The sequence below is a fragment of the Prunus mume genome, linkage group LG7 (genome assembly GCF_029339155.1).
Source record: "Prunus mume cultivar Tortuosa linkage group LG7, ASM2933915v1, whole genome shotgun sequence".
Lineage (NCBI taxonomy): Eukaryota > Viridiplantae > Streptophyta > Magnoliopsida > Rosales > Rosaceae > Prunus > Prunus mume.
In genome coordinates this window covers 1,902,585-1,914,792 of record NC_142704.1, presented here as the reverse complement: position 1 = coordinate 1,914,792, position 12,208 = coordinate 1,902,585, and the positions used below count along the sequence as shown (strand labels likewise).

The following is a 12,208-nucleotide window of genomic DNA, read 5'->3' as shown; positions in this document are numbered from 1 at the left end:
GTAGCAAAGGGCTTCACCAAGATCCTCATAGAAATGGATTCTCAGATTGCCGTGAATCTTTTCCAACAAAGGGATTCTTTATGTTTTCATCCTCTAGTTGCTTTGCTCTCAAACTGTGAGAAGATGCTTATGCAATTTGAGAGTTGGAATATCCAGCATATTTTCAAAGAGAAGAATGGTTTGGCGGATTGCCTTGCCAAATAGAGCCATAATCTAGACTTGGATATTCAGTTTTTTGTTTTAGCTCCTATCTGGGCTAGCTTTGCTTAAGCTGAAGATCTGTTGGGAGTCACTTGAGGCCGTTTGATTTGTACTGGTTAGGCTTTCAGGGGTTTTTTTTTTTGGGCCATTTTATCCACAAAAATATAAATAAATTTAATAGTATAGCCGCACGGCTGTATCCTATGAATAGAACTTTTAAAGGTATAGCCGGTCGGCTATACTCGTTCAATAGAATTCTACTTTTCTAAAAAAACCAATTAAAAACCCGAGCATAGTCGCCCGTCTATACTATTTTTTAAACAAAATTTAAAAAACCAAGTACAAATGGCTATATCATATCGATACTATACTTTATATATATATATATATATATATAAATTAAATTCCTCACTTCAATTATGACTCGATTCTTACATCATTTGGCCTTCCATGAGATGAAGTTGGTTATATATGAGGAAAAATAAGATTGTTTCATAAAAATAGTAGACTAGTTTAAAAACCAAATAACATAATAAAACAAGACGAAATATATGTAATGATTTTATCTGAAAAAGAATTTTTAATTAATAAAAAAATATTACTTAAATCAACAGAGCCCAAGAGCCCCAAGGCCTCAAAGCGCATCTTTGAAAATTCAATATACATATATATATATATATATATATATTTTATTCCCCATAAATGACACGTCATCACTTAACAGATCTTCTAACAGTATAACCACATTGTAACAAATTTTAAATGTGGAAGTACCGCATTGTTAAAATTGAAAACATGGGGACAAACGCGCCTTAAGAGTACAACTTCAGGGTACCAAAATGAAATTAACTCCAAATATTTTATTAAATAAAAAGTAATAAATAAATAAATAACTATTTATCAAATAATATAATTGATGAAGTTAATTAAAATATTTAATGCTAATTATTCACTAAATAAATAATAAATAAAACATAATTACTAATGGAAGTAATTAAATAAGGCTAAGATACTATTTAGTCACTAAAAGCAAAATTTAAAATAAAATTTTATTGAATTAAAGAAACAAAGTTTTTAAAATAAAATAAAAAATTACACATCTCCCGACAAACTTCCGTCGGTAGAAATATCTCCTGGCGAAACTTTGTCAATTTGTCGGCACAGGTGGATTTCATCGGCATAGGTAAACTTCGTTAACATATCTAATCTGGCAAATATTTGCTGGCAAAGACCTTTGCTGACGAGATTTCATCATGACAGGTTTCCTTGCATTTTAAGAAATTTTTAAGGTATAGCCAGTCGGCGATACCCTTTCAATATAATAGTTTAACAGTATAGCCGCCCGGCTATACGATTTTTCTAAAAAATCAATTAAGAACCCAAGTATAGCTGCCCGTCTATACTATTTTTTAAACAAAATTTAAAAAACCGAGTGCAGCCATGCGGCTATACGGTTTTGCGTGAAAAATAAAAGTAGTATAGTCGCACGGCTGTACATTTTTTAATTATAAAATAAATTCCTCACTTCAATTATGACTCGATTCTTACATCATTTGGCCTTCCATGAGATGAAGTTGGTTCTATATAAGGAAAAATAAGATTGTTTAATAAAAATAGTAGACTAGTTTAAATACCAAATAACATAATAAAACATGCCGAAATATATGAAATGATTTTATCTGAAAATGAATTTTTTATTAATAAAAAAAATATTACTTAAATCAACAGAGCCCAAGAGCCCCAAGGTCCAAGGGCCATCTTTTGAAAATTCAATATATATATATATATATATATCTCTTTACCCTAACCAAGATTAAGCCTAACTTTGTCTTCACTAGGCCAATATCATATTCAGTATTTTTAAAGTGTTGGTGCTTATAAACCATGGAATGAAACAACTCCTTTCCAATGTGGAACTAAATGAAAGTGTATTTTTCCTATACAAACTCTAACAATTGTGGCTTTACTCATTAAGTAATACTAAGAGTAATTTATAAAACATAATAATCTTTTAATTTGATTCTAGAAGTCGACAAGAAAATTTGAATGGTGGAAAAAAAAGAGAGGCTAGAAAGAAAGGCTATTTTAGACCATTTCACTGCTAGGTTTGCAGTCAAGTATTGTAATGGCTTGCAAGGAAGAAACGTTTTTGCTATGCATGTTGTCGCATGACACCATTGAAGCCATTAATATATGGGAATGAAATATATAGAGAATATTTTAAATAGAAATATTATTGCAATTCATAATTATAGAGCAACATTTAAATAAAATTATTTATAAAGAAAAAATAAAAAGCTATCTACTTTTTGAAATCACCCGTATCTGTAGCGTTTATAGATTTTTTGCGGGTGAACATTATCAACAGTTGGGTCCATAGCTCAGTGGTAGAGCATTTGACTGCAGATCAAGAGGTCACCGGTTCGAACCCGGTTGGGCCCTCCATTTTACATTTTATTCCCTCTTGCAATTATATTCGACAACGTTGGCGTCCAGCGTTGCTCCTTGGCTTTTGTAATTTCTTTGTGTGTTCCTAGATTATTAAATTTCTTTATAATTTACTGATTTTCGAATGCAAATTGCTAACACCAGACCAGACACAAAATTTCACAGTAAACAACAAATTTTATTAAAAATGAGCAGAAGCACAGTACATAAAATTACAAACATGCCAGTGGCATTTTTCTATTCTTTTTTTCTCTATTCACCCTTTCAATGCAACAACAACAAACAACAGATTGGATCCTTTACAAACATATAATATTTCAAAATGCATCATAATTATTTCCCAAGATTGTTGTATTGGAAACAGGTCAGTGAACAACAATGAGGGCAAATTTTTCAAAAAACAACAATGAAAGTTTTCCCCTTTACTCCCACCAAAGAGACCAAACCAACCAACCCCATCCAATAGTATATATTGCAAAAGAATGCTTCAAGATGACAACAAATGAACCAGTCATGCAAATAGAAGTATCACTTCTGTTTTCGACTCTGCAGCCTGCTTCAAGACTGATTAGCCTCTGATTAATTTGCCCAAAAAATTGAGATCCATGTGTTTTGCACCCCTGTGCTCATCCTTTCAGAAAAAGAGCAGTTCATTAGAAGGGAAAAGAGATTCCCGTTTGTAATTGTCAAGCGGTTGCGTTCTTTTTACTTTCTAGTACACAACCCTCTTTGAGGGCTACTTGTGCCTCATCATCCCTTTCAAGTACAAAAAGAGCTGCAGCTTGCAAATATAATGCAATGTGCCAAACCGGGGAAATCACTTGGGCTTGTGATGCATCATTCAAGGCTTCCTGTGGCATGTCACTCATCACATAAGACAAACTACGGCGTGCAAAAACTGTCGGGGAAACCATGGTTCCAACATCAATAAACTGCAGGTTAAATGAACAAACTGTCAGATAGATGGCAGAAATGCTGCCTTTTCAATCTGTAAAAGATTTAAGGATCAGTATACCTGGTGGACCCATAAAAAAAACTGAAACCAACATCATAAAGAGTCGGGTTTGAGATACCAATCAAAATATGGTTACTGTAACGTTTTCCAGGAAACATCTCTTATTATTCAATAATCAAAACTATTTTCTATAATAACAGGACAAATCAAATTGAGAATGACTTATAAACGTCTCTTTTTCTGTATCCTCAAGGACTGTTAATTGGAAAAAGGGTTAGTACCAGGGCCAAGCTTTAACCAAGTAGACAGGGCCAATTACAGCAGGATTTTGGCCCCACGTCGAGTAAAAGCTAGGCTCAGTACCCTACATCGACCTCCAGCAAAAAATCCGCATAAGTAAAATGTCATATCGCACCATAAAATTGTAAAATAATATCTAAAGTCTCATTGTATTTTCATTTCTCTGATGGTACAGACTCACTGTCCTCCTCTTCACCCTTCTTGACCATTTACGCCTGTTTTATACAGAGGAAGGGGAAAATGAGGACCCAGGCTGCCCTGAGGGATCCCTTTTATACAAGAGCCATAAGTCGTTGGTTGGTCCGGAAAGTCATGGGAGAGGCAGGCTAAGTGAAATATACTAATATACTGGTGTTACTAAATAATCTTATGAATCACACACAAAACACTTTCTATATCTCCTCGGTCTACAAGGTGAACAGCTTAGCGATTTGGCATATATCAAAAGGAAAGAAAGGGTGCCACTTTCCCTAGTATGGTAATGCATGTAGATGGGAAGGAAAGATAAGAATCTTCTTGTCTAGTTTCCATTCTACTTCTTTTCTTCCTAAAACAGAACTTATTAAGGGTAAAAAAAATCTCAATTAATTTCAATCTTTACTTCAGTTCAGCTCCATTAGCAACAGGAGATACTTTAGTTTAGTCCACTCCATAGGCTTTATCATATACAGTAAAGTTAATTTATATGATTATGCAAGTCTGAGACTTGATTGCCAAATCTGGTTTATATGGTGATACTTCATATTCTTTAAATCAGACCTGGGTGTAACACTCAATTGCAGCCCTGAAATCTTTATGATGGAAAGCAACGTCACCCTTTTTCTTTGAGTTTAATGTCTCCTGCATCTGGTTGGTCCACATTTGGAATGAAAGCTGAAAGCTAGAAAAAACACCAATTAGCATACCATATGTGAGTACTGATTTTCACTGTGGTTGATGCTTGACAGAGTTCGCATGAGTAAAACCACATTTAACAGTCATCATTTAAATATTTAAAAAAATGCAGATAACAATTATCTAAAATGTGCCTACTGCAAGTAAAAAAGCAAACACTTAAACAGCAAACATGGGTCACACAAAGAATAAAACAAAGAGGTTAAATATATAGCTCACTGGTTGATTTTATGCCACATAACAAAATGGCATGGCTTGATTGCTTCGATGACACCAGGAATTATGGAAACTACAGTTATAAATAGCTCTCATGCATTCTCAATGTTTTTTTTTTCCGGGCTAGACATGCACCTTCATGTTACTGAGCACAAGTACCATTGAAGGATCGACACATGTCAGGTCAATGCAACACCACCATCATAAACTAAAACGAATTTGTGACATAATACAAATATTGACAGAATTGAAAAAGCTGAAACTTTATTACAGTTGATTACGCAGAAGTTCAGAAAAGCTATATGATATAATGATATAATGATATAACGAGACTTAGCTATTCCTTAAATATGATATATGAGAAACGAACCTCAGTTGCTGCACCTTCATCATCCTTATATCCAATGCTTTCTAAGATCTCATGTATGGCCGTCAAATCCTTCCTCACACAGGCTTCACCAAGTGGTGATAGATTAGGTATAGCTGCTGCACCATGTGGTATACCCATCAATACATGAGAAGCAACCTGCAGAACTTAAAGTTTAGTCTATATTGCAAAAAAAAAAAAGTACCATGCAATGTTTCAATACAAGCACAGACATTGACTAATCATGAGTTGCTGTTAAGGATGTCTATAATGAGTAAAAACTGCACATAAATAATAGAATGAGGTATGGATCTTATGCCATCATCAACGGACCCAGTGAAAACACTCTTCAAGGCTTATTAATGGTACACCCCACAGACAAATGGTATGATATAAATTATATTCATAACTGAGACTCTAGAAAGAAAAACTTTCACTAAATATGGCTGTATTTTTTTTGCTTTCAAATTCTGAATTCCAGTCTCTAACAAGAAGAGATAGAAATAGTATCCAAATCTCAAAATTTGATAGCGCAACCACTTTGAAAGAAAAGACCAACCAATAAGAATATTTGTGAGACAAGTTAATAAAGAAAACCCAACCTCTGTATCCTTCTGAAGAGGAACCAAAGCAGCAACCAATGACTTTGGATTAGGACGCTCTCGGGGTTCATATTGCAAACATCGTGAAGCCAAACGTACTAACTCAGTTCCCTCATCATTTGAAAATTGGCCTTCCAAACAAGAATCTGTTAGCATCTGAAGATTCCTGTCCCGAATAAGATCAAGTGCCTAGAACATTGTGCAACTGAACATTAGATGTGCAATTACATGGAACTCAGAACTGAAAGCTCAAATGAGAAAACAAAGTTATTCCTATGACCAGAGACACACTTTTCAAGGTCAGTGAGGAACCCTGAAACCCTCAACCTTCTAAAGAGTTCAATGGGAAGGATATTGGAAAACATCCATCAACTACTTATCAATATTCTTTTGAGGTTGAAGAATCATGCCATATTACTAATATACCTGTGGTCATTAGTTCCATAATCATGGCTATCAACGAATGTTCCAGTATGGCACAATTACTAATATCCAATACTAGTCTCTCCTGTATTACTCTTAGGAATAGGAAACCGTCTGGTGGTGCATTAAGGGTCTTATTGCAAAAGAGACTTACATGGCTTGGAGGAATATGTTTCCCACTGAGAAGGTCAAGCAAAAGGGTGCCAAAGCTATACATTACACTTTCTGCCGTAACTCTTCCTACAGAAAAGATGAGAGAGATATGGTATTCATAAAATAAACATTCAAATAAACACCCCCTAGAATATGAGAACGAAATTAGACTGGCCAAATAACATCCATGGAGACTGGGAAATCAAGAGCAACAGAAGCATGTTATTTAAAAGAAACACATAAAACGTATATGTAGCAAAAGAACTGCTCAGATAACAACCATGTAGACCATTGCAACTGACAGCAACAAAGTCCACCATACAAGATGGAAGCCAGAGTACTTTCACGTTTAAAGAGAAACATGTTTGGCAGGCATGCACATGTGTTTGTGTTGTATGTAGGTGCAAGAGTACATACAGAGATAAGAATTTGAGTTCCAAATTGAATTTCCCTTATAAAATGCCATATTTGTAGATTACTCAACAAATTACCCCTACTTTATCAAGCGATGTATATTACATAATGAAGATATATATATATATACTATGGACATCATAAGAGAAACAAAAATTCCAATGACTAAAGCTCGTATTCAGTCAAATTCCAGACCATATTAGAAATTTAATTACACAATACCGTCTTGGAACCACAAAATAACCAATTTAACGAAACTAAAAAATAAATAAAAGGAAGAAAACAGGGAACAAGTAAACATAACATCACAAGTCACAACAGGCAAACATCACATGTAACATCTGAATATCGGTGTCCAGATGGTAACAAAGGTTCAACTGCCATGCTGGTCCAATGAAGAACGCAAAAATGTTATTAATGAATAAACCAAAAGCTGAGAAATTTTACTTCTTGAAGATACATACCTGTCCGTAGATACTCGGGAGGAGTAAATGCCAGGTTTGTGCTGTAGCTTTTCCCATCTCTACTGTTTTTCATCATACCAAAGCATGAAAGTCTAGGGTTGCCATCCTGAGGTTTTAGTAAGAGCAATTCGTATGAGACTCAAACAACAAATGAGGGGCAGAAATGACAGTATTAAGTTAAGTTTGAAGAAACAGAAAGTAGATAGATACTCACATCATCAAACACAATTCTATAGGCATTTAAATCATGATAAAGGGCACGTCCTTTACTGGTACAATATTCAAGAGCCTGTGCAAGATATAAAGCCACCCGTAACCGCATTGCCCATTTCATGGGTTGTGTTTCCCCTGATACAATACATAATCAAACGCAATACTAAAAATTGTGTCTTTTGAGGACCAAAAAGTTAAAATAAAAGGGGGCACAATGAATACAGCGGAGAAGTATGAGTAGATAACAGATGTCAAAGATAAAGGAAAATAGATTCATTAATACTTCAACAGATATGAAAACTGGACTTGCAGGTGGAAACACAAAAGAAATCCAAACATAGCAATCATCTTGAGTGATGATGATAAGTTGTTTTGCATCTGATCCCAACGTGCCGGCAAGATATTCAAAACAACAAATGATATGACGCTTTAAGAAGTTGAAAAAAGAAAATATGAATTGACCAAAGGAAACTGCCAAACTAAGAACCTACTGCATCTTGTCCACAGGAGTGATCATTTAAAAATATATATATATATAAAGCACTCAAAATATCACACATTTTCATAATTTTATTTTTAAAAGAGACCCTTAACAGCCTATAGTGGAAAACTATGATTACAACGGTTAAATGTTAATAGTTAGATAATCAGATAAAACTTCAGATTCATATTTAAAGTGTTTCAGTCACTACTACGAGCATATTGGATACAAAAATGAAATGCAAAAAACTAAAGGCGTTTACATGATAAAATAACAAATATAAAGTAAAAACTAGCAACTACTGGACTTACAATGAAATAAATGCTTTGCCAATGTATCATTGGGCATATATTCAGCAACAAGTAGTCTCTCGTCACCTTCACAGCAACAACCAAGTAAATTTGTCAATCGGATGTTCCGAAGCTGCCCAACAGCCCTTGCTTCTTCCTAAAATTGTAAAAGGTCAGGTCAGAGGAAGAAATACAAAAATCATAATGCAAGGAAATGGGGAAAAAAAAAACTACATTAATGGCTGTGCAGACACATAGACATTGCATAAAATGAAAGAACTCATGAAGATAGTAAAGAGAGCACATTGGCATTTCATAAAAAATTTAAAATTAAACTAACTTGGTTGATCAATGGCCATGAATCCATCAGTCCATTATCATATGCCATAAACATACCAGATATAATGCCCTTTCCCCAAACTAGAATAGCTGGATCTGATCAAAAGGAAAGAAAAAAAAGTAAAAGAGGGCTGTAAAACACAATTTTGCTTTTGGAGTTTCTTCGCGGGAATGGGGGAGACCATTAAGTGTATATTGAACATTCAATTGAATGCGTGTATCCTAAACAAGATCACTATCATGGGAACATTAAAGCAAATGGTAGTAGCTACCACAATATATAAATGATGATAATAATAATATATTGGGGATTAAATTCTTTTAGTAGTATCAAACTGGACGATTGAGTTATTCCATGAGATGCAAACATCATTAAACCATTTAAAGTCAGTAGGGTATTCAAATTCAAAACATGCTCCAAAAATTGAACACAGACTCCTTTTCTGGGGAGAAACATATCATTAATAGGATAAGCAATAGTTTAACAATTTTTGTAGTGGTAAGGGCAATGAGCAATTACATACAGTTTTAAAAATGAGAAAGATGTAATAAAGTTACTCAGAAATCAGCAATATCAAGAATGTTGTGAATCGGTAAAAAAAAAAACAGAAAAGAACATAAATATGGAAAAATCTGTGAATGTTGATCATAAAAGAACTTTTGTGGAAGTAGTCATAATGACATCAGAATAATTGGGGAGTCAGTACATGCTTACCAAAAATTGCCGGGCATCAGGCCAAGCTGATCTATTGAATCTTTTGACAGCTATCCGTCTTTGATTCTCAAGCTTCCCTTTGTAAACCACATTTGGGGCTTTTTCCCCATGTTCAGAAACTATATTCTCCACAGCAAATCCTGAGGTTGCCGTCCTAAGTTGCTCAACTGTGTACTCATGAAATGCAGGCAAATCAAGTTCATTCTTCTCCTCATTTTCTACAAAAAGAACAGCAAACTATGATATTGCAATCGGAGATACAGAGAAAAAATGAAAAATGAAAGCTACACATTCTTACCCACGCTATGGGTCTCAAGAACTGGTTCAGTAATTTCTGAACCCCAACAACAGACAGAGAGTTTGGAACACCCACAGCCCATCCCAGTCTCAGAGTTTGACAGCAAACACTAGGAAGTCTTGAGGGTTCAAAATTTCAAATTTTACCAAAATTTGTAAAACCCAAAACCTCCATCCACCTTCAATGCCAGCCCAATTAGTTCCCTTCACTAAGCAAGACCTGTCAAAGATTGATTATTCAGAATCTACAGTTATATGGAAAACCTCAAAATGCCCACGTCAAAGTTCAACTCATTTTCTCGATATCTGAAACTAACTTCAATAATTCTGCCCACAAAAGGGTTCCTCAAAAAACAATCGTTTTGTTCTTTTTGTGAAAAAACAGCTTCTTTCAAATGTTCCTTTCCACAGAAAGCAAAAGATGCAATCAATGTCAAGACAAATTATTCAAATTTCAATGATTCAAGTCAAGGGACACTTTAGTCCTAACGCTAATGCTAAACTCTGTACAGAGAGAAACAATGTAGAGTAGGCATCTCTGAAGAAATTTCAAAAGGCATAGACAAGCAATACATCACTGAATATTCAGCATTTCAGCTAAACAAATGATACCTCTCCAACGATTCCAATCTGGGTCAACTCACTATGATCCGAGCTAGTCAAATTGAGTCCACAGCCTACCAACTAAGCCAAAACCCAGTTCTCTCAAACACCAAGCAAAAAGCTTCTTCCTTTTGGGACCAAACACACTGACCCACCAACTAAAATCACGCAAAACGGAGACCCTTTTACCTCAAATCAAAGATCACCAACAGCAAAGCACAGCATGGTACTCAAAACATGTAAAGTCGAAAACGAAACAGCAAAAATATATTTGTTTAAAGTGAAAATTCGAGAAGAGCTTTGAGAACCTGAAATTGAATGAATGAATGAGCCAAGCAAAGTCCTCGTCCTCGATTCGGTCAAAGGCAACGAAAGCAAGGAGGTCTATTGTCCTTGTTTATTTCATTCTCATTTTTTTCTTCTTTTTTTTTTTGGTTGAATTTACGAAATTCTAAAATATAATAAAAGTAAGTTCAGACAGTGAGAGTTGAGAGAGACTTTGAAATCAGAAATCGTCGTCGTCTTCTTCTTCTTCGTCGTTTCCGCGTTTGCTTTCTCTGCGTATGAGAAAACTTGCTGTGAGAGAGAGAGAGAGAGAGAGACAGACAGACAGACAGAGAGCTTCGAGATTTAGATGAGAATTGTATATATTAAAAAACGTGAAATATTTTGTATTTAAATTTTTACTTTTAAAAAATTATTCATTTTATTTTTGTGTTTTTATATCGGTGTGTTTTTGTGTGTGCGTGTGGGACTTGTCCTACATTTCCCTATTTCCACCGACATGACCCCGTCTTTCTGATTTTCACACCCCCTAGTGAATAAGTTTCCATAATCAATTGCCCAACCATCTCCCCCTAACAGACAAACCCATAAATAATTAAAAATTAAATAAAAACAACTATCATAATTTAAACATAAAATAGCAAAACACAAAAGTAATCCACCTGTCAAATTTGTTGCCAAAGTGGGGTGAATTTCCACCACTTTCCCATGAGGTCTAGCTCAAATCTTGTTTATGTGTATTTACCCCTACTTTTTCCTCTTTTTTTTTACTTTTTTTTTTCTTTATGATTTTTCCTTTTCGGTTTAGGTTTTGAAACACAATCATTTTATTTTATTTTATTTGCAATTTTTATTGCTATTTAAAGATACTGGGAAAACAGAGACGCTTGTTGATCAGCTATAATTTCGGACAATACGAAATTGAAGAAAACATAAAAATAGAAACTCTTCATCAAGAAACGGTTTACTTTGGATTTAAAATTGGATTATGTTAATCATTAGTGTAAGCGTCACATGAATAAAATTTGTCTTTATATATTTAGGATCTTACTGGAACATTCTAATTGGAAGCTAAGGAACTTCTAGAGTTGGCATCAACGTAGCATATTAAATTAATTTGGGCATCAATAAGCCAAGCCAATCGGGTTGTTGATGGTCTCAATCATAGTAAATCATCATGTTAATTAACCACAAAATTCAATCAGATGCACCTTTCTATATATAGATTTTTTGTTCTTATAGTATATCTAGCATGAAATGTAACTATATATAGTAATTAACAAATTCAAATTTAGTAAGGGTATATAATAACAGAACTATCAGCATCATTCTTATCATTATACTTTTTTTCCTCCGAAAAGAGAGGGAAAATATTTTAATCTGATTGCACTAATGGAGTGTTTTGGTCAACCGTTTAGAAAGAAAGAAAGAAAAAAACAAAGACTATTAATAGTGATCTTAGTTCGGAGTGTTAAAATCACGGGGTGTTATCAATCTACTCATGTTATAAGATATGTATTTGTTTATTAATCTAATATGTTACCAAAT

The 12,208-nt window shown here is 34.3% G+C and overlaps 1 protein-coding gene and 1 non-coding gene across 5 annotated transcripts; one reads left to right on the top strand and one right to left on the bottom strand.

Moving 5' to 3' along the window:
• Nucleotides 1–2,571: 2,571 nt before the first annotated feature.
• On the top strand, nt 2,572–2,643 carry TRNAC-GCA (transfer RNA cysteine (anticodon GCA)). Its single transcript has one exon. It is a non-coding gene; the product is annotated as a tRNA-Cys (tRNA).
• A 163-nt stretch (nt 2,644–2,806) lies between these two features.
• Nucleotides 2,807–11,000, bottom strand: BSK7 (kinase with tetratricopeptide repeat domain-containing protein). 4 transcript variants are annotated; one of them, XR_514510.3, is made up of 12 exons: nt 10,684–11,000; nt 10,385–10,533; nt 9,774–9,992; nt 9,476–9,693; nt 8,443–8,578; nt 7,652–7,785; nt 7,438–7,543; nt 6,561–6,646; nt 5,984–6,172; nt 5,385–5,540; nt 4,664–4,784; nt 2,807–3,581 (listed from the first exon to the last, which is right to left on the bottom strand). XR_514510.3 is itself a non-coding variant. In XM_008240620.2 (12 exons), exons 3-12 carry the CDS (start codon nt 9,853–9,855, stop codon nt 3,336–3,338), a joined length of 1,467 nt encoding a protein of 488 aa, XP_008238842.1. In that variant the 5' UTR covers nt 9,856–9,992; nt 10,385–10,533; nt 10,684–11,000; the 3' UTR covers nt 2,807–3,335. The 4 variants fall into 4 exon arrangements, 2 of the variants coding, with proteins under 2 accessions (XP_008238842.1, XP_008238843.1); XM_008240620.2 differs by having other exon boundaries at nt 4,664–4,777; XR_016128534.1 differs by lacking the exon at nt 10,385–10,533 and having other exon boundaries at nt 10,684–10,990.
• Between the last annotated feature and the right edge of the window lie 1,208 nt (nt 11,001–12,208).

What these genes read in the sequence shown, in the direction of transcription:
- BSK7 (XM_008240620.2), bottom strand. Translation starts at nt 9,855, where the DNA reads ATGGGCTGTGGGTGTTCCAAACTCTCTGTCTGTTGTTGGGGTTCAGAA. An exon ending in TCCCGAGTATCTACGGACAG is followed by an intron (nt 6,647 to 7,437) that starts GTATGTATCTTC and finishes TCTTTTCTGTAG; the next exon opens with GAAGAGTTACGGCAGAAAGT. An exon ending in CAATTGAGTGTTACACCCAG is followed by an intron (nt 3,582 to 4,663) that starts GTCTGATTTAAA and finishes TTTAACCTGCAG; the next exon opens with TTTATTGATGTTGGAACCAT.